Source organism: Syngnathus acus, chromosome 12 (assembly GCF_901709675.1).
Source record: "Syngnathus acus chromosome 12, fSynAcu1.2, whole genome shotgun sequence".
NCBI classification, from domain to species: Eukaryota; Metazoa; Chordata; class Actinopteri; order Syngnathiformes; family Syngnathidae; genus Syngnathus; species Syngnathus acus.
Window position 1 is genome coordinate 2,460,169 of NC_051097.1, and position 22,388 is coordinate 2,482,556.

General features: G+C 39.2%; 1 protein-coding gene and 1 long non-coding RNA gene across 3 annotated transcripts; both read left to right on the forward strand.

Moving 5' to 3' along the window:
- Positions 1–385: 385 nt before the first annotated feature.
- On the forward strand, positions 386–22,358 carry lrsam1 (leucine rich repeat and sterile alpha motif containing 1). Of its 2 annotated transcripts, none has more exons than XM_037265557.1 (25): positions 386–678; positions 2,971–3,166; positions 4,951–5,007; positions 7,561–7,605; positions 7,730–7,807; positions 8,085–8,153; positions 8,242–8,326; positions 8,412–8,533; positions 8,640–8,730; positions 12,258–12,367; positions 12,458–12,487; positions 12,741–12,863; positions 13,063–13,202; positions 13,288–13,332; positions 13,552–13,622; positions 14,031–14,130; positions 14,202–14,289; positions 14,417–14,491; positions 15,271–15,351; positions 16,529–16,624; positions 18,326–18,424; positions 18,499–18,630; positions 19,260–19,326; positions 19,932–20,131; positions 20,260–22,358. In XM_037265557.1, the coding sequence occupies exons 2-25, from the start codon at positions 3,095–3,097 to the stop codon at positions 20,380–20,382; spliced, it is 2,199 nt and encodes a 732-aa protein (XP_037121452.1). In that variant the 5' UTR covers positions 386–678; positions 2,971–3,094; the 3' UTR covers positions 20,383–22,358. The 2 variants fall into 2 exon arrangements, with proteins under 2 accessions (XP_037121452.1, XP_037121453.1); XM_037265558.1 differs by having other exon boundaries at positions 386–672.
- LOC119131269 lies at positions 3,173–4,282 on the forward strand. The gene is made up of 2 exons (XR_005099622.1): positions 3,173–3,281; positions 3,578–4,282. It is a non-coding gene; the product is annotated as an uncharacterized LOC119131269 (long non-coding RNA).
- Positions 22,359–22,388: the final 30 nt, after the last annotated feature.

The following is a 22,388-nucleotide window of genomic DNA, read 5'->3' on the forward strand; positions in this document are numbered from 1 at the left end:
ACAGAAAGTGGATAACGCTCACAAATGTAAACAAATTAGTGAGACTGTGGAACTCATGCAGTTTTATCTCCATAGTATGCGCCATTGGATTTATATTCTTGGGTGCCACGTTATAGTTACATTTAAGACGATAGAAATATAGCATTTGAATTTTCCCATCCAGTCTAGTAACACTTCGGTGAGGAAAGGCCAATAAATCAATCAATCAAGCATAAATAAGTCAACTATTGCAACTATGTTTAAAAAATGATCAAATTTATCGGAGACGTTCGCAAAGGGGACATTTTTACTCTTGCAACTGAAAATGAGTAGTTTGGGAATTAAATGGGAAAACAGCGAACATAAATACTGCCAGCAGTCGGTAGCAACGTGCCGTTCTGAAGTATGGTCTACCAACATTTAAAACGAGGAAGTGAGAGGTCTGTTGTGTGTTTTGACAGCAAAATATTTTACGGTAGACTTTTATCAAACGACTTAAGAGGAATTCATGCCGAGAACGTATATATCGGATTTGGGGCTGCCGATGACGAATGCCGAAGATATTGTTAGGGACCGCCGATCGGTTTTTGTTCTTTGCGTCTTACAAATGCTGGTTGATGCAAAGTGTTAGCAAAGACAAAAAACTATTTCACTCAAGAAATAACTACGGGCAAAAGTAGGGATTTACGCTGAGTAAGTGTGAGTATAAAATGTCATTTCCATTTTTGCTGTTCGATATGGTGTGGGGTTAGCCGTGTTTGCTAATGAACAATATATTAATAAAAAAACGTAGTTGTTCCTAGTAAAACCTTACCCCTGATGTTAGTTATTACTCAAGTGTATACTAATTTTTGTGTATTTGGAGTGAGAGAGTTGCCTGCAGTCGTTCGTTATTTATTTATTTCGAGACCTTACTGGAATTTGCGTTGCTAGCCTCGTAAATGATCCGCCCACTTCACGTCGCAGATGGAAGTCTGACCGTCAAGTACTTTTAACGCAGTCCATAGCTACCCCGGATAAGCCCCCGCCTAGAAATACATCTACAGTGACTCATATGTCTACTTTAGTTAATGTTATTTAACATAAGTATTCGATATAGTAGTCACAGACTGATGCTGATTTTTAGGCTATAACTGCATGTGCGCTCATCTCCGGTATAGACACACCCATCCATTATCAAATTAGTGCAGTAAGAACATTTTGTAAGGAAAAAAATATATCTATTTATCTTATTAGAATGAATTGAGACACAATGTAAGGATGGCAATTAACGTATTGACAAACGTGTGTGTGTATGTATATTAATATACACTGCTCAAAAAAATTAAAGGAACAGTTTTTTATCAGGGTATGGCATGATTTCAATTACACTTTTCTGATAAGGTTTTGGTCAGGTACGCGGCAGAGGGGGTTGTTAATCAGTTTCAGCTGCATTGGTGTTGATGGAATTAACAACAGGTGCACTAGAGGGGCAACAACGAGATGGCCCCCAAAACAGGACTGGTTTTGCAGGTGGAGGCCATTTCAAGTTCCTCCCTCTTGATCTTTTTTAACTGGTTTTCCACAAGTGTTGGCTTTTACTAGAGTCATTATCACGACTGGGAGCATGAGGCGATTTCTTAACCCTCCTGAAGTTGAGCAGATTGTACAACTCCTCCAGGATGGCACATCCATGCATGCTGTTGCAAGAAGATTTGATGTGTCTCCCAGTACAATCTCCAGAGCATGGAGGAGATTCCAGGAGGCAGGTAGTTACTCTAGGAGAGCTGGACAGGGCCGTAGACGGTCCTCATCTCATCAGCAGGACCGATATCTGCTGCTTTGTGCAAGGAGAAACAGGTTGAGCACTGCCTGAGCCCTACAGAATGACCTCCAGCAGGCTACTGGTGTGAATGTCTCTGTCCAAACAGTCAGAAACAGATGTCACGAGGGTGGCCTCAGGGCACGACGTCCTGTAGTGTACCCTGTGCTCTCTGCTCAGCACCATGGAGCTCGATTGGCATTTGCCATAGAACACCAGAATTGGTAAGTCCGCCACTGGCGACCTGTGCTTTTCACAGATGAGAGCGGGTTTACCCTGAGCACCTGTGATAGACGTGAAAGGGTCTGGAGAAGCCAAGGAGAGCGCTATGCTGCCTGCAACATCATTCAGCATGACCGGTTTGGTGGTGGGTCTGGGGAGGCATTTCCATGGAGGGACGAACAGACCTCTACAGGCTAGAGAACGGCAGTTTGACTGCCATTAGGTATCGGGATGAAATCCTTGCACCCATGGTCAGACCCAACGCTGGTGCAGTAGGTCCTGGGTTCCTCCTGATCCACGACAATGCCCGGCCTCATGTGGCGGGAGTATGCAGACAGTATCTGGAGGATGAAGGAATTGACACAATTGAATGGCCCTCATGATCACCTGATCTAAACCCGATAGAAAACCTCTGGGACATAATGTTTCAGTCCATCAGACGGCGCCAGGTTGCTCCTCAGATTTTACAGGAGCTCACTGATGCCCTTAGACAGATCTGGGAGGACATCCCACAAGACACCATCCGTCGTCTCATTAGGAGCATGCCGCGACGTTGTCAAGCATGCATGCAAGCACGTGGGGGCCACACAAGATGTTGAAAATAATTTTGAGTTGCAGAAATTGAATTTAGGAAAAATGGACGAGCCTGCCACATCATTTTTTCACTTTGATTTTTGGGGTGTCTATATACTGAGCCCTCTGTAGGCTGAAAACTTTTATTTCCATCAAAAGATGTGGCATCTTTTTGTTCCTGAGACATTAAACTGTCCATATCAGTATAGATATCCAACATTTTTGTTGTCACCATTGAAATCTGATGTATTTTCAAAGTGTTCCTTTAATTTTTTTGAGCAGTGTATATGAACAACCATATATACGCGCGCGCACACACACACACACACATTTGTTTTTCCTTTTGCCCTTATGACTGAGGTCAACTATCTATTTTTTTTACGGTCTCTTTTTAGAGTAAGTGTCTTGAGTGGTTCCAACTGGTCCATCAGCCTTTCAAGTGAGTGGCTGTTATTGTCGTGCACTGACTGAAGTGATCCCGCATAAACTCAACTGACAGCAGTACAGGCCGGATACAAGATGCCTCTGTTCTTCAGAAAGAAGAAACCCAGCGATGACGCCCAGAAGAGAATTGAATATCAGCTGTGTCGGGTACGATAACTGCTAATTAATGTGTTTTACTTACAGTGTTTGTCAGCAATAAGCACTTTCATTTACAAGACAGGCCTAGAATAGACAATGACATACCATATTTTCCGGACTATAAGTTAAAGTTAAAGTCCCAATGATTGTCACACACACATCTGGGTGTGGTGAAATTTGTCCTCTGCATTTAACCCATCCCCATGTGATTTTGATCCATCCCCTGGGGGAGAGGGGAGCAGTGAGCAGCAGCGGTGCCGCGCTTGGGAATCATTTGGTGATCTAATCCCCCAATTGCAACCCTTAATGCCGAGTGCCAAGCAGGGAGGCAATGGGTACCATTTTTATAGTCTTTGGTATGACCCGGCCGGGGTTTGAACCCACAACCTTCCAGTCTCAGGGCGGACACTCTACCACTAGGCCACTGAGCTGCCACATTTTACACAGGCTTTGAACCCTGCAGCTTGTAGTCCGGTGCGGCCTATCTATGGATTTTTCGTGATTTTTGTGATGTCTAATACACTTACTATACACTCGTTGGTGAAAAGGTTGTAGACCGCTGTTGTGTGGCACCACTTTGCTGGGCGGAGGGATATGTGAACAGACATACGGTCACTGGGTAGAAAAGTGGTGTGTTTATCGCATGTCCGTCCGCCAGGCAAATAGTGCCGCATAACTGAGACAAACAAGAGACAGAGCAATAGAACATGACTGGAGAAAGGAAGCTTTTATACGCAAACCCTCATTATAGGGGACAAAAGAAATACATGTGATGCCGCTTTTAAGTTAAAGGCAGTCAATATAGCTCTTAACCAAAGAAATAGAGCTGCTGCATCTACTGTAGAGGTTTCCTCAGGCCACTAGGGTGGAGTGGGCTATTGTTGATGACATCTTGTTGTGTCACCATTTTCAGTATTTTTTTCCCGGGTCATGTCTTCTCCCAACCTTTACGTGTCGCTTGTATCGCATTGCCAACTTTACACCTGTAAGTGGTCACATTTTAGTTATTATTAGTTTTCACATTAAGTTTATTATTGTCATCGCTGAGATTTATGCATGTTTGTATGTTTCAGAGCTCCTTCATCTCTGTCAATAAACGTTATGTTAATAAAAGGTCTGCGTCCCCATAGAACCATCCCTTTCCTTACAATCTACTTTGTGTATATTCTCTTACAAATGGTAATTAAACATTAAAACTCCTTCGGCTTATAGTCCGGTGCGGCTTATACATGAACAAACCAAGATTTTCCCCTAATTTTAGCTGGTGCGGTTTATAGTCAGGTGCGGTTTATAGTCCAGAGATTACGATACATAAAATATATGGTTTTACATTTAGACACAACAATATGCAGCCATTTTGTTTGAAATAGAACCATGTGATGGAAGTTTTTGAAGATGTTTTACCAAAATATGGTATGCTACACGGCCATGCTGGATACCTTATTTTCAAGGGGCGTATACATATTTGGATTCTGTTGAATAAAACATTTTAATACTGTAGTTGCATAAAAATCCCTTGCAGTCAAAGCCTAAAATATGCTGATGACCAAAAGAGACTGGCACCACTAAATTCTGAGTTTGATCCCAAGAAATGCTTTTGACCGAAGTTGTGGTAGCATATGAAGCTAAAGTCTTCTCATTGACCAAATACTTCTGAACTGCAGTGTATATGGAAATTTCCTTGTTTGGGTCTCTTACTGTCAAAGTGTGATATGTGTTTATATAATGTGTTTAAAAAAAAAAAACAAAAAAAGTTAAAATGCATGCAAAACCTATTATCTGCTATTTTTCAGTCAAAAGAAGCAGGTGCTGATGACATCCTGGACATCTCATCTTGCGAGCTGTCAGAGGTGAGGGTCTTTACAGTTTTACTGGTGCTTCAATTCGGTCCCTCAATTTTCCAAAACAACCTCTTGCCCAAGGTGTAATTGGAAGAATATCTTAGCATCACATGAAAGAACTTGTGCCTGACAGTCTTAAATTCCTCTTATGACTCCTTTGCACTGGTGATGGTTACCCAAAAAGTGACAACGAAGAAACCGTTAACAACAGGCTGCTCAGAATTGCTCTAGACCAGGGGTCACCAACTCCGGTCCTCAAGGGCGCCAATCCAGCCTGTTTTAGGTGCAGCCCTACAACAACACACCTGATTCAAATAATCAGGATCGCTATCAGCCTTAATAGAGCTTGCTGATGAGCTGATCATTTGAATCAGGTGTGTTGTTGTAGGGCTGCACCTAAAACAGACTGGATTGGCGCCCTTGAGGACCGGAGTTGGTGACCCCTGCTCTAGACATTGTTGTCCTGGCATCTGGGGGTCATGCTGCTTCCGGGCACAGCATAAACTATGAGTCAATATTGGGAACAGTTACCATAATCACATATGAGCCTCTTAAAGTGAATGCTAAAAAATATACTGAATTTAGTATACACTCGCTTGGATACATCATGTTTGAACTGACAACACAGATTTAAATGAGGAGATCATTGATTGGAACATTGTTCAGAATGGGATTATTACATAATTATGAAATACAGCTAAAGTACCGTTTTTTTCCGTGTATAATGCGCAAAATTTAACTAATTTATTGTCCTAAAATCTGGGGTGCGCATTATACATGGGTACAATTTTTTTTAAATTTTATTTTTTTTACATTTCTTTTTTTTTTTTTTTTTTAAGAAAATCATGGTACAACAAAACCAACAACAGGACTGACCGACAATAGTGTGTTTGTACTGTGCTCTGGTCATTTCGTCAAAGAAGGGATAATAGTCCTCTTCTCTTCTTGACTGACAATGAATGTGATAGTTTAATACAATCAGCAAATAACAAAATGCGTATTACAGGTAATATTTTATTTCACAACACTTTGCCTTGTTCCTTTCGTCTCTGCTGTTCACTTCAAACACGCTCCATACGAACGCAATGCTCTCGTATCAGACGCTTGCTCGATCACCTGCTCGTTTGCTGTCACAATGTACCCTACACAAATCCGAAACATTTGTTGCGGCTCCGAGTCACGACGAGGGGCAAGTTTTGGTTTCCAAGGGTGTTTTTATTCCTCTTCAACGTCTCTCCCATACAGAGCCGCCTTTTTCACATGTCCGCACGTCACTTACCTCTCTTTTCATCTGATCGCGGTGGTGCCTTTACGGGCAGTCGGAGAAATCAACGCCAACAAAAAAAAATACATCCAGCCTAGTTAAGACCATACCAAAGACTATAAAAATGGGACCCATTGCCTCCCTGTGTGTGTGACGATCATTGGGACTTAAAAAAAAAAAAAAAAAAATTGGGTGCGTATTATACATATACATGGGTACAGGCTTTTTTCCAGCATCAACATGCCATTTTTAGGGTGCGTATTATACATGGGGGCGCATTATACACGGAAAAAAAACGGTAAATTAAAAAAGCCACCATCTAAACTTCTAGATTTCCACATGGATTTAATGCGATAAAACTTGTGCAGTATTGGATTGTTTTACATTTTAATCTTTAAGTTTGTAGTTCGTGTGTTAGCTTACTGATTATTAATTGTCAAGGAGGATATTTGGAGTCAATATTGGTTTGCAGTAAAAAACGATGGGCAGTGTTGTCAAAATTTGTTTAAATGGCAAAGCATCTTTATCAAACAGCTTTTGACATTTGCAACATTTTTTTCATTCTTAGAAAACAGACAGCTTTGTTTTAAAATTCTAGATAAAAGTGCTCCTATGTTATATGTGCCAGAAAACATGATTGCTGATTGTCGTTTGTTCACTCAGAAATTATAAGATTCGGGGGTTCACTGTACCGACTCAGTATCTGTTAGAGTGGTGCTCACTCTAACTTATTTTTGCAAGAACCACACGGGAGACAGTATGCCCTTTTTAAGCATTTGCAAATGGAGAGCCATTCTTCGCTGTGCGTACAGCGATGATCGAATGAGGTCTGACTCAGGCCTCTTGCAAGAGCATTTTTATTGAGAGAAACAGGGTGGGGGTGAGATTGGACAGGATGGAGGTCACCTCAGCAACTGTCAGTGCGGAGGGTCCCAGCTCATTGTTTTACAAGGTCGTGGAAACAGGAACTAGTGGAGCATTTTAGATGACGAACTAAGCAAGAATGTTTCCAAACCATTTGGAAAGTTTCAACAACTGAATGGTTAAACTTTTCAGAGTCAAGGAAAGGTAAAAGGTTTAAACAAAGTTAATAATTCTAATCTACATTCCAACATAATCATACGATCAAGATAATCTGTAAACCCAAACAGTGTCCGACAAAATTTTCCAATTCAGTTGTTCTTGTTTCCTGAAATGAAAGGAAAAAACAAATTCCACCAACAGCATATAAAAACACATAATATTTTGCAATACCATGTAAGTTGTTGCGTTGAATATGTTTTTCTGCTATTTCACAGGTTCCTTCGAGCGCCTTTTCGATTTGCAAAGTTCTTCAAAAGAAAGTAAGAACAAAAGCATAATAAAGAGCTAAAAAGAACCGTACATAAAGTCTGTTTTGCTTGTCTCATACACACTTAACTATTTAATATCACTTGACCAGACATTTCTCATTTTGGCCTTCCACAGGTCCTCCTCTTACACAGCAATGAGCTCAAGTCACTGCTTCCCAAAGGAAATGATATCATCTCTCTTGTCACTCTCAAGGTAAAATCACCTTCTCACACAAATATTACAATGCTTGGTTTAAACCGCGGTGTAGAATTTAATCCGAATGCTCCCACAATGTTGTGTTCATTGCTCTGAACACTAGTTAATGTAAAAGTGCAAATGTTTAGAAACTGGCTTTTTTTTTTCATTCAAAATAGAACCATGCATTATGGTTTTAAATGAAGTAAATATCATAAAATATTACAATGATGTTTAACTTTTTAAAGTTTCCTGACCAAGCCAAATATTTCACCCCATCCTTCTTCCATTTCAGGTTTTGGATTTGCATGATAATAAGATAAATTCGCTCCCAGAAGACATCGGGAAGCTGACGTCTCTGCAGGTAGATTGACTCTGAACTCTTGAAAATAAACATTACTCAGTTAATGAATGGTAGTCACTCTCGTATTTTGCCAATTGTGTATTCTTAGATTTTGAATGTGGAGAAGAATCGATTAAAGGTCCTTCCAGACTCCATTGGGGATCTAAAGCACCTGCAGACGCTCAATTTGAAAGGTGGAGTTCTTGTTCCTTGTTCAAGTGTTAGCTTTCAGTTTCATGTCACTTTGAATTTACTGTTGTATTTATCCTGTCGCTTTAGGCAACTGCCTCAGTGAACTACCAACGACAATTCGCTCTCTGTGCAGTTTACGCACTCTAGACGTGAGTGACAACCTCATCATCCAGATTCCCAAAACCTTTGCTTACATCCGCACCCTGGAGGTACGTGTCCATCTTGGAAATTCAGTTCACACGATTGCGTAAAGAAGCAACAAAACAAAGCGAGTGTGTGTGTTGTGTGTGTCTGTGCGTACACGTGCTGTGACAGAATCTCATACTGGATGCAGCTACAATGACCTTTCCTCCTGCATCTGTGTGTGGGGAAGGTACAGCGAGCATCCAGCACTTCCTGTGCTCTGGTGAGTACCGTAATTTTCGGACTATAAGTCGTGTTTTTTTCCATGGTTTGGATGGGGGGGCGACTTATAATAAGGAGCGACTTATGTGTTTTTTTTTCAAAAAGTTTCAAAAAGAAATTGAAACCGCGATGTAGCAAGGGATTACTGTAATTTGAATTTCAAGTGACGTCAGCAGCGCGACGCGGCGCGGCGGTTGTTTACAAAAAGGACAAAGATTGATCACGGGATGACGAAGATGACGAAGGGCCCCACGTACTACCGGCATCATTAGCGGCTTTGTTTCTAAGTGACACTGAGGACGAAGAGTTTGAAGGATTTAAGGATTTGGAGTGACACAGAAGGTTTGAAAAACTATTATGGCTTTTACGCACGCTCGGTCCTACTCTACGGAGCTCTTTCACCTCCGAGGATAGAAGTCGGGGGTCGGCGCTCGGCCAAGTGGCTGTCCGGGGACGGTGGATGGGGCTCGGTCATGGCTTTTACGCACGCCCGGTCCTATTCTATGGATCTCTCTTCCACCTCCGTGGCTGGAAGTCCACGCCGCCACACGCCTGGAAGTTTGTTAAATAAAGAGCCGTTTACCAAACCCACGTCTTTCCTTGTACTTTGTTAACGCTACAATATAGTTATATACTAGATCTGTGGAATAATGACGAGGCTGACGTCAGGGCGCACGCGCGGCGTTGTTGACAAAGGACAAGGAATTCGATCGATGGATTTAATGATTTAGAGTGCACAGATGGTTTGATAATATTATTGCTTATATAATAGTTATTTGATATCTAATTTATATATCGTTATATGGGCCTGTGGAATATTTTGAAGTGCAAGCGCCGTCAGCGGCGCGCACCCATTGTTGACAAATGGACAATCGATGGATTTAATGAATTGGAGTGACACAGATGGTTTTATAAACGTGTTATTTATGTAACAGTTTTTTAAAATAACTGAATGTTACGTCAGGCCCGTTCTCAGCTCTTCGTTTGTGTTTGTCACGTTAGCATACCTATCGTTTAGCCTGTTGTTGCTCGTTCATGTCTGTTCTTGGTGTTGGATTTTGTCGAATACATTTCCCCCCAAAATGCGACTTATGCTCCGGAGCGACTTATATATGTTTTTTTTCACATTATTGTGCACTTTATGGCTAATGCGACCTATATTCCGGAGCGACTTTTAGTCCGAAAATTACGGTATGTGTTTAGTAACTACCAAATAGTATAGAATTACTACACATTTTGCTTTGTTTTTCTCTCTGTACCTCGCATCCAAATCTTAAATAATAAATAAATAAATAAATACGTACGTATGTACATACATATGTACATACTACATATGAACATAGTACATATGTACATACATACGTACATGTGTGTGTGTGTGCGTGTGTATACAGTGCCTTGCGAAAGTATTCGGCCCCCTTGAACTTTTCAACATTTCGCCACATTTCAGGCTTCAAACATAAAGATATAAAATTTTAATTTTTTGTCAAGAATCAACAAGTGGGACACAATCGTGAAGTGGAAGGAAATTTATTGGATAATTTAAACTTTTTTAACAAATAAAAAACTGAAAAGTGGGGCGTGCAATATGATTCGGCCCCTTTACTTTCAGTGCAGCAAACTCACTCCAGAAGTTCAGTGAGGATCTTTGAATGATCCAATGTTGTCCTAAATGACTGATGATGATAAATAGAATGCTCCTGTGTGTAATCAAGTCTCCGTATAAATGCACCTGCTCTTTGATAGTCTCAGGGTTCTGTTTAAAGCGCAGAGAGAACCATGAAGACAAAGGAACACACCAGGCAGGTCCGAGATACTGTTGTGGAGAAGTTTAAAGCCGGATTTGGATACAAAAAGATTTCCCAAGCTTTAAACATCTCAAGGAGCACTGTGCAAGCAATTGTATTGCAATGGAAGGAGTATCAGACCACTGCAAATCTACCAAGATCCGGCCGTCCCTCCAAACTTTCATCTCAAACAAGGAGAAGACTGATCAGAGATGCAGCCAAGAGGCCCATGATCACTCTGGATGAACTGCAGATAACTACAGCTGAGGTGGGAGAGTCTGTCCATAGGACAACAATCAGTCGTGCACTGCACAAATCTGGCCTTTATGGAAGAGTGGCAAGAAGAAAGCCATTTCTCAAAGATATCCATAAAAAGTCGCGTTTAAAGTTTGCCACAAGCCACCTGGGAGACACACCAAACATGTGGAAGAAGGTGCTCTGGTCAGATGAAACCAAAATCCAACTTTTTGGCCACAATGCAAAACGATATGTTTGGCGTAAAAGCAACACAGCTCATCACCCTGAACACACCATCCCCACTGTCAAACATGGTGGTGGCAGCATCATGGTTTGGGCCTGCTTTTCTTCAGCAGGGACAGGGAAGATGGCTAAAATTGATGGGAAGATGGATGGAGCCAAATACAGGACCATTCTGGAAGAAAACCGGTTGGAGTCTGCAAAAGACCTGAGACTGGGACGGAGATTTATCTTCCAACAGGACAATGATCCAAAACATAAAGCCAAATCTACAATGGAATGGTTCACAAATAGACGTATCCAGGTGTTAGAATGGCCAAGTCAAAGTCCAGACCTGAATCCAATCGAGAATCTGTGGAAAGAGCTGAAGACTGCTGTTCACAAACGCTCTCCATCCAACCTCACTGAGTTCGAGCTGTTTTGCAAGGAAGAATGGGCAAGAATTCCAGTCTCTCGGTGTGCAAAACTGATAGAGACATACCCCAAGCGACTTGCAGCTGTAATTGCAGCAAAAGGGTGGCGCTACAAAGTATTAGCGCAAGGGGGCCGAATAATATTGCACGCCCCACTTTTCAGTTTTTTATTTGTTAAAAAAGTTTAAATTATCCAATAAATTTCGTTCCACTTCACGATTGTGTCCCACTTGTTGTTGATTCTTGACAAAAAATTAAAATTTTATATCTTTATGTTTGAAGCCTGAAATGTGGCGAAATGTTGAAAAGTTCGAGGGGGCCGAATACTTTCGCAAGGCACTGTGTGTGTGCAAGGCACTGAAACAAAGCTGTAGCTACACACACACACACGCGTACTGTCTAATCTGTGACCATCAGCCTCTAAATCGTGTTTCTTTTGCAACAGATTTGCATCACACAGAAACGCTGTGAAAATTGAAATAATCTGTTCCTGGACAAAACTGTTCCCATTTTAATACAATTTATTGGTATTACAGACATGTAATATTCAAGTATAATACTTGGTTAACCACTACTGGTATACCAACATAAATGTGACTATAATGTACAAGCATGTCATCTTGCAAATGTAGCTCACACACGTAACTTTGTAATTCTTAATTGTCGCACAATCGTAAAAAGAAATTAACCACATGGAGTCAACTCGTTCTCTCACTTTTGTTAACTTAAGACAAAAGAATTGTGCCTCAATTTTTTTGTGTGTGAAAATTTTGGTCAAATTCCAAATTGTGTTTATGTCAATGTTGATAGAATTTCCTGAGGTTTCATTCCAAATCTATCTTTTTAATCAGAGCTAGGCGAGGAGTACTGCCCTCCATCCCAGTATCTTCTCCCTGTTCTGGAAAGTGACGGTGGTAAACAAAACTCTGACTGTGTGGATGCTTTGGATGAGGCCTGGCAGGTAGTAAATTTCATTACACTGTATATTAATGGTGTCGAAGCATATCGCGTTCACTTGCCACATTAAATGTTTCTTCACTTTTTGTTACAGAATAAATTCAGTGACTATGAGAAGAGAAAGGTATGTCTTCAATTTAAAGGTTTCATCCAAGGTTTCTTGCTGATTGAAGTTAAACTGAAACAAAGCTGTAGCTATAATTAAGTAGTGGTATATATACATACTAGATCATTTTATAGTACCATTTACACTGTAATTCAATGTAATTGGAAAACAAAAAGAAATAAAGCAGCAACATTAAGATTTATTTTTTAAATCGTGTAGCAAAATGTTTTTTGCATCGTTAAGAAAATTATTCATTCTCCCGTTTTCTCAGATTCAAAAGCAAGAGGAAAAACTGGCCATAGAGCGACACAGAGAGGAGAAACAAAATGAACACACCCAGCTTCTACTCATGAACACCACTCGTAAAGTAAATATTCTCAACTCAGTCCGACAGGTACGTTGTTCCCAAACGCAGTAAGTGCAGTTATTCCTATTCTTTTCTCTTCCCGTACACTTGGAACATTCTATGACAGGTCAACATTTGTTTTTGACTCTTGCTCATCTTTGGAATATACGAGTAGTCAAATCATGAATTGCTATCAGAAACCAAAAAGTAATGAAATTTACCTGCTCACTTTTGGACTTATGTTTAGGAGCAGGAGCGTTTGGAGCAGGGGTTCTCCCAGCAGCAGCGAGCCCAGGATTCTGAGAGGTTACTGTTGTTAGAAAAAGTGAAACACGCTGAAAATGACATCAGCAGTCGCATCAGTAACATGCTGTTAGATGACAACAGGTAGTACATGAAAGCAGCGTGTGGATGTGTGTCACATGAAAGCTACTTGTAGCCACTTGAGAACTTCATGTTTTGACCTCTGCAGGCAGAAAAAGAGTGCTGAGTTTCTCCAAGCCATGGAAGAAGATCGGTGAGTGGAAGACAATCATTCAGTTCTATCGCTGCAAAATTTGTAATTCAAGAATTTAGTAAGGACTGTAGTGAAATTCAAGCAATGTTCATGGATTAACTTTCCTCCCAGGATTAATAAAGTATACTGTATTGTATGTTTAATGAATATTTTACAACCTTTTATTTGGTTGTTTAAATCAAATCAGTGGGTACATTTTACTGATTGTTTGTCTGACAGGATCCGTATGGAACATCTGACTGCCATCACACAGGAAGAAGCCAACTCTCTGAGAAAGAGAGAGGTGGCCAGTATGTCACCTTTTACTCTCCACTTACAGTAGTTTGCCAAAAAATGCAAGGCAAATTATTATTCTCTTCTTTTTTCCGCAAATAACCTTAAACAGTATTACCGCGACAAGCTCCTCACCCGATCACTCTTTACGAAGCCAACAATACCACGTCATCTGCAGAAGGCAGAGATGTAATACTGAGAACATTAAACCGGACACCCTCAATGTCTCGGCTGCACCTAGAAATTCTGTTCATAAAGGTTATGAACAAAATCTGTGAAAACTTGACGGAGTTCAAGCCAATAAGGTTTTCTGTTTAGGTCTTCCAATTTGTTGTTATATGTATTGCGCTTCCCAAACACATCCCATTTTATTTTGTTTTAAAAGTCATTCTTCTTTCTTTCCTTTCCTCTATATCACTTTTTAGCGGCCATGCAAAAAATGCTGACAGACAGCTGTGCTGTGAGCCTCCTTCAAGAAGCCAGCGACTATCGTCGAAAGAGCTTGATGTCTGAGACCTACAGAAGGTTTAAAATGCACACAGACGCACAAATAATATTGCAATGTGTTGTAATTGACCAAATGTCTTTCCTATTAGTATGGAGAATCTGGAGAAGAAGTTTGATAAGATGCTGTCCATCCAAGTTCTGGATAAATCTAAAGCCATTGCCCAGATCCTACAGGAGGTATAAGTCTTCAGTGACCATATAACAGTTGTTTATATTATAAATGACTGATGTCATCCATCATTTAATTAAATAATTAAACAGAACAGAAATCTTTTAAATGCAGTGAACACTCATGACTTTGCAGGAGGAGATGCAGAAAGCAGCGTTTCAAGCACTTCAGCTGCAGAAAGATTCTGTCCATGGTTATATCCGCAACCAGGTCTGTAATGTATGGAGAGATGCAGATGGGTGGAGTCAGGGTCAAACTTCCCCTTGGTTCTTATCTGTTTTGATACATAGTTTACGGACAGGTGTATCTCAAATGCTTAAGGCTCTTTTTCCTTTAAAATATTTCAATTTCAAAGATGAGTATAGCCCTTCCCAAGGATCTGGGTTGAGTCTTTAGTGGCGCTTATTACAGAACTGTCCAGTCCTTGGTCCATTTCATCCTGCAGACTTTCTTTTGTGCTGCTTGGTCAGTCAAATGTCACCACTTGCTTACATCCCAACATGGCTTTTTAAACACTGCTTTAATTCGATTTTTATTTTTTATTTTTTTATTATTGTTTGTCTGATAAATTAATCACCTTTGTAGGGGGCCTCGACATACCTAAAAACTCAACAATTCTTGCAAGCATGTGGATTCTTGAGAAGATGTTAGTAATTTTGGGGTCCCAAATAGGACCCCCCCCAAATCTTATTCGGTGGCATTACTTAAAAACGTCAAAGTAAAATTTATTGGGATGATGATGATGTCGAGCATGAATTCTCAAGGACTGTTCGAAATTAATTGGTTAGTTTGTTTTGAAGCATCGACTTTGGGTGAATTGCAGAGTTTGTACTTGGTCAAACTCCTACTAAGGAGGCCAATTTAATATATTAACCCCTGTAGCTAAAAACACATTTCATTAAATCATCATGGTTGTTCATCCTAACCTTTGCTGTCCACAGCATGCTGCTTCTCCCTGCTCAGTTCATGTTGCCTTTTCACTGTTCCAGATCAAGCTTATTGAGGGTGAATTATTGCAGCTGACAAAACTTGAAGTTAAAAGACGCAATCTGGATGCTGAGACTCTGCAGGTAGGTGTCACTCCCCTCATTTTAATTTGCTCGCACTCATTTACTTTATTTTTGACGACTGAATGGGGCTGTTTTATTGCATGATTTGCTACCTTGGTTACAATACTACATATTCCGAATTAAGTGAGATAATATTATCAGCACTACATTGTCTTCCAAATGATTAAATGGACAGCATTGCTTTTGCTGTACAGTTTGTCCAAACAGTGCACACAATTCTGAAAAGTAACATTACCTTGCTGTATGTGCGACTTATACGAGTGGGTTCACAAATATTAAATATTACCAAATAATCCTTATCGGTCACCGTGGGTTGTTAAGTGACATACTTTAGTTGACTGGTTCTTTTATCACAGACAGAGTGTCTCTGATGAAGGCGAAAGTACACGCCGAAACATGTCAGGTAAATAAAACAACCTAAATCATTTGTCTGTGATAAAAGAACCAGTCAACTAATTTATAAGTGAAGACAAAATTAACTTAGTACAACTAAGTGACATATTGTTTAAGGTGGTATTGAGGTAGCTTATTTTATTCCTCGGACAAGGATGACTTTATCTTAAGGGCAACTACTTTATCCCTTATATTTCAAACTTGAAATACATGACATATGTATAGTATGAACCAAACAAAATCCCAGTGAATATAACACCTTGGACTGGGCAATCATTTAAAGAGCTCACAATTTTTAATTCGGACCCTCTAATTGTGGAAGACGTTCTTTGTTTTGATTTTTAAGGCTTTTGTATCGGGACTGTCAACCGGTGGTTTGCGGCCCTTTAGTGATCCGTGGCGGTATTGCAGGTCGTCCATGAAATTGGAAATGGAAAATAATTGTAACATTTCTAAAAACAAAATTGATTTATTATTTAGACTTGATTTATTTTTCAGCTGATTTTGTAAATCATTTACTATCCAAATTATGTCAAATGTAGCTGAGATTTCCAAAATAGACATACAGACAAATATCCTGTATAGGTCTATCCTCCTTCGGTGCAAAATGAAATAATATTCCGCCAAAGCTGTGGTCCCAGAGTTGTTTTTTGGTTGTAATGATGGTCCCTTGGACAAAAGCAGTCTAAAACCCCCTCTTTAGTTAATAAAATGTTTGAATGAATTATGGCTGAACCAAAATTATTGTGCCTTGTCAATCTTGTGCGTGTGTCTGTTTATGCAGGAAGTGCTTGTGGACCAGCGGACAAGTCTTGGTGATTTGTTGCAACAACTGCTGAAACAGAAGCACCAGAGAGAGCAAGAACTACTGCAAGTTCTGGTGAGTAAACCGAACTCTGAGGTGCATTGTTTTCAAGACGCTATCAGTGGTTTGACAACCCCCCCCCCCCCCCCCCCCCATTTGCCCAGCTACAGTCTAACTCAATACAGTCAATTGTGGATATGCTGTGTAAATTCTAGTAGATTTGTACAAGTCTAAATTGTTCTGTATTTTTTTTTGATCCACAAGAATTGCTGAATTTAAACACCATTAAGCTTTGAATTCAAACAAAAAAAATCGGGGAAACTATAATCTATTAAGCCAGTGCTTCTCAATTATTTTCTGTTACGCCCCCCCCTAGCAAGAAGAAAACTATTCGCGCCCCCCACTCCCCACCGTGACTATCCATCTCTGCATAACATTTTATCCTTATTAACATTAAAGAAAAAAAGAAAGACATATGGTCAAACTTACAAAGAATAACTTTATCAAATCGTGTTTTAAGTCTGCAACAGAAAAGATTTTAAGTGCATCAATGCCTGAAATTAAGAATAAATAAATCCTTGTTTAAACTGTAAACATGTTTGACCAACTAATTGCACCATTGCAAAATTAAATCAAATCAATAAATAATATTTAATAATTATAATAACTAATAAACTACAAAAACTAAAAAAATAATAACTTATTTATATTCAGTTCAGCAACATTAACTCAGGAGCACAATATATAAAACACTTGAACCTACAAAACAAGGTGAATTAAACAATTTGTGCTAACCAAGGCAAACCTGTTGTCTTGTAAGTCGTAAAATGTTGCACTGTCGCAAACGTGACAGAAGTAACAATGAGAGCGCCACTGCCGCCTACTGTAGTAAATGCGCAATTACACTTTATTCTAGCACTGCCAAAAAAAAAAAAAAAGCCTGTTCCCCAGGGTCACACGCGCCCTCCCAGGTATTGCACCGCGCCCCCCAAGGGGCCCCACTATTTGAGAAGCACTGTATTAAGCTATGCAAAATTTGCGAGTTAGACCTGCTATAATTTCAGAATGTCCGAATATCACTCACACAAGGTTTTACCAACTTTTTTTTAGATTGAGAGCCACTACCTGGCTACTGCTTCATGCGAAGGGCTACCACCAGTACTATTGAAACAACTAATTTGTTCAAATTACCTTTAATTATATGTTGTTATGAGATGTTATTATTTCACTCAAAAAATATGACAATCATTTAACAAGGTAGGATGAGCTGAATATCCATTTTTAAAAACACAATTTTTTTAGATCCTGAAAGCATTTACATTTTCAAGTGGTCACTTCTGCAACATCACAATGAAATCACATCCTATTATGATTAACTCAGCTATTTGTAGAACTGACTCACAGGCTACTTATGGTCCTTGGGGCACCCACCGTTAATTGATTTATCTAATATTCCTATTTCTTGAAATGGTGATTCGGGAACTTTTGTTAGCTGTAGGCTATAATCATCAAAATTATGATAAAGTAAAAATCATGAAATATTTCAATTAGTTTAATATGTGTTTCGCTTTTGCATTGCACAATTGAATTTATCACAATATTACATTCTTATAGATAATTGTAGTGCTTGTCTAAAGCTAAAAATATTCAAATGTTATTACGAGGAAAAATTGTGTGACTTCATTTCATTTCATTGTAGAAGAATTGTGATATCATCTGATGTGCATCAGTAGCATTTCCTTCTAATGACAGCACTAATCAGTTTTGGGTTTCTAGGCGGAAATGGAGCTGAAGGCAGAGTCCACCCAGCAAAACTACTGGATGATTCAGTACCAGAGATTGCTAGATGCCAAGCCATTATCACTGCGAATGCAGGTACTGTGCCACACAGAACATATCTGATATGCTGGAGCATCGTGAAACTTTTTTTTTTATGTGTTTTATGACAGGAAGCTGGTGTGGAAAAAGAGTTAGTAAATCTACTGTGCAAACTGTCGGCACAGCATTACTTGCCCATCATGGCTCACCATCGTGTGACTACCGAGGCCCTTCGCCACATGAACTCATCTGACCTCAAGAAGGTCTGTACTACTATTTAGAAATGGTGGATTTCTCCTTGATATGTGGTCCTAAAATACTGACTTTTTATGTGCTAATGCTGTATAGTTGCAAAGATAACAATAATTGAAATTTTAATTTTAGCATGGACACATTACTTGTGTTTGGCAGCGCATGTGTGCATTTGATATATTTAGGGTTGAGTAATTTTGAGTGCTGTTAATTTAGGGCAGGGATGGGCAACTGCATGCGGCCCTCAACCACAGTTTGAGTCGCCCCTTGATTAATCTCCATGCCCAAAAAAAAAGTCCAAACAAATGAAGATGAACATTTATTTGTGAGTGCTGAACTGCAAGTCTGCAGCGGCCGACTTTAGTTTTTATTTGTAATATCACTATTCACCACTCGATGGCCATGGCTTAGTTTTGCGTACTGATACTGCGCTATCCTCCTGAGACTCAGAGAAAAAAAATGTTTTTTAATTATTATTGTTTTTTTATACACCACATAATTCTGAATGGTGAAAAAAAAAAAATCACTCCTTTTTTCTATCAATTTTTTCAAGGGGAAAATATATTCATATATATTACATTTGAAAATTGACAACTGTTATGATTTCTTGGCTCATAATCCTCCACCTTGTTTTTTGTAGCTCGGGATTACTGAAGGTGGCATCCAAAAAGCTCTTCTGAACTGGGCTCAAGAACGCAAGCCTGAAGGTAAAACATGCATGCACACATATGTTATACACTGATTATAGTGATAATAAAGGAATACTAGGGGAATTAATGTGTTCAATTTTTTTCCATGTTCCTAGTGTGTTTAAAACATGCCAGTCATCATATACTAATATAAAACTGATATATGAATCGGATGCATTATTTATTATTATTATTATTAAATTCATTTTTGAATCTGTACATGCCTAATATATAATATACATTTCAAACAGTTGGATGTGAACAGATTATTCCAGGTGTTTGTCTAAGTCACCTTAGTTTGTCTAAGTCTAAGTCTAAGTTTTCAGGGTCACAACAGAAATATCAGAGACTTCACAGATGCACTTTGTCTATCTAGTTCCTGACTTTGTCAAACTTCATCTCATTTTGTTGGTACATTTGAGAGCAATTCATATTTGATGTGCAAAACCAAATCAAACAATTCGTTTTTAGCCCCACGGTGAGCGAGTCACGGATGATGTTTGTGAGGTGTAAGTGACTACCGTTGTGGTTCAACATTTAATATCCAACTTCTAAGGCAACACACTGTCAGTAGATCCACTGTTTTGTTTTATGTTTTACTGATATTTGCACTCCATTCTTAGGTGCATGTAAGGTGGTGGAGCAGAGCGAAGAAGTTCCCGCTCCAGAGTCGTCTTCTTCCTTCTTTCCATCAGTTCCCAACACCTCCAGCACTATGATCCCAAGCCCGCCACTCACTCCGGGTACCCCCGTCACACCATCAGCCCCGAGCCCAGTGGAGGGACCAGGAGGCTCCGAATGTGTGGTCTGCATGGAGACAGGGGTAAAATGAATGAATGAATGAATGAATGAATGAATAAGTAAATAAATAAATAAATAAATAAATGCAAACCTGGATGACCTTTTGCACATGTTATCTAATGAATGATTGTTTTCTGTGCTTCTCCCCAGGCTCAAGTCATATTTCTGACATGCGGCCATGCTTGCTGTTGTCAGGTCTGTAGTGACGCCCTCCTAAACTGCCCACTGTGTCGAGGCACCATATCACAGCGCATACGGCTTTATCATAGTTAGAAGCAAATGTGGCTTAGTGACTTTTTTTTCCTTAAACATGCATGATGACAATGCTGCTGTGAGTTCATGTGTAGACACCCTCTGAGTAGGTTTTCGAAATGCTGAGGCACTTTGTTGTATTAACCAAAAGGTTTATGCTGCATTACTGGGCGAAATTGTTTTTTATTATTATTTCATGCCTAATTCCTTTAATAGTTGTTTAAATTGATTTGTTTTTACTTCTGTACACATTGTGCCTTTTTCTGAAAATAGATTATTTGCTTCTTTATAGTACCTTTTATTTCCGTAAACCAAAATAACATACCCACCTATGTAGATCCAACTAACACTGACCAACCATAACATTATGAGCACTTGTGCAATGTAATATCCAATCCAAGAAATTTGTCTAATATTCTACTTCAACAGAGATCATTATTGTTGTCATTGTTTGCTGTTGCGTAAAAATGTACTGAGAGCTGTACTGTACCTAATATTCATGACACATTACTGTTTGGGTTAACCAAAATATCAGACAGAGCTCTCATTTTGATGAAAAATATTTTTACACAACTGCAAACTATAACCAGAATAATAAACTCACTCAATTGAATATGTCTTTGACAGTGTCCATCCTAAGCATTATATATTGTAACTGTAGTTGCACAATATTTGGTAGCTCTTTTGTTTCGAATAGCATATTGTGCTAGTAGTCATTATGTTGTGCTCCTATGGGTAATTTACTATATGCTGTAGATTATGACATCCACTTGCCTCAGTTTTATACCGTATGCAAGACTATATGGCTTGCTAAATATTAAACAGGATTATTTTAACTATTGTCCTTTTTGGGGGGGGACAATTTTGAGAGGTTAAATTGGCCATGTAGCAGTTTTTGACCTTGATGGTTTAACCGCCAGTTCCGCTGTAAGGAAGAATTTAAGCCTTTCAGTCATTATGTTGTGTTGTCACTGTGAATTTCCAGAATACGGGATAATGGATTACTCTCATAAATTGATTGAATATACAAACTTTGGGAGGTATTTTTTTTATATTTACTTCTTTACACACGATAAAGTGTGCAAAACAGACGTTAGATATCACTTGATTCATAAATTATACAGTAATAGTTATTTTAATATTTATTCGTCATTCTTTTTCCATTTGGACGATTTTATTGAGATAGCAGTCCTGTACTTATACTGATACTACATCTATGTATACTGACGATGACTCTCAGAGGTTACAGCTGGTTATTCCTAGCATTTCTTCTATTTTCAACAAATTCGGAGCAGGGAAAAAGCACCTTAAAAAAGTTACGCTTGCTGGTATGTAGTGCTTTAGTGATTAGTGTATTCATTCTTGTAAAACACACAAACATTCTGTTAACTGTAAACCAACCAACTAGGAATTAACACTGATATTGTGCACCCTGCAGTCCCCTGTATTGGGAAGGACTTGCAATAGTTCTGCCAGCAAGGCCCTCCAGCCTTATTCATGTTTTGGACAATTGACACTTTTATTTTCTATATTTTATGTGTGATGCACATTGCTGGCGTCAGGCGGAATCTTCGTATCTCCAAAACAATCACTTTTCAGGAGACCCCAAAATTCACAGGTTAGTTCAACTATTAGCATTGTATATTGAAAACACTTTAGAATGGTCAATAATTTGTAAAGGTAACATCTACGTGTCAGGAATCAGAATTGCCCAAAAAGTATAGCATTTTGAAAGAATATGAAATTCACCAAAATGTGACTTATGAGGTTTTGGGCCAACGCCAGCGATATATATGGACTAACAAATCCTGTTTGCAGCCATCACTAACTGTTATAATCTCTGAAGTGCTCTTACATACATGTAACATGTCAAAATATGGAATAAAAATATAAACCACTTTCTTTTACTTCACGTGTAATCGATGTATATATATCTATGTTGCTGTTATAATATTGGAAATTAATTGATGAGCATCATCAATAAAATGTTAATGGGTTTTGGCTTCTTGTTTTCTTATAAACACGGT

What these genes read in the sequence shown, in the direction of transcription:
- lrsam1 (XM_037265557.1), top strand. Translation starts at nt 3,095, where the DNA reads ATGCCTCTGTTCTTCAGAAAGAAGAAACCCAGCGATGACGCCCAGAAG. An exon ending in ATGGTTATATCCGCAACCAG is followed by an intron (nt 14,492 to 15,270) that starts GTCTGTAATGTA and finishes TCACTGTTCCAG; the next exon opens with ATCAAGCTTATTGAGGGTGA. An exon ending in TGGATGCTGAGACTCTGCAG is followed by an intron (nt 15,352 to 16,528) that starts GTAGGTGTCACT and finishes CTGTTTATGCAG; the next exon opens with GAAGTGCTTGTGGACCAGCG.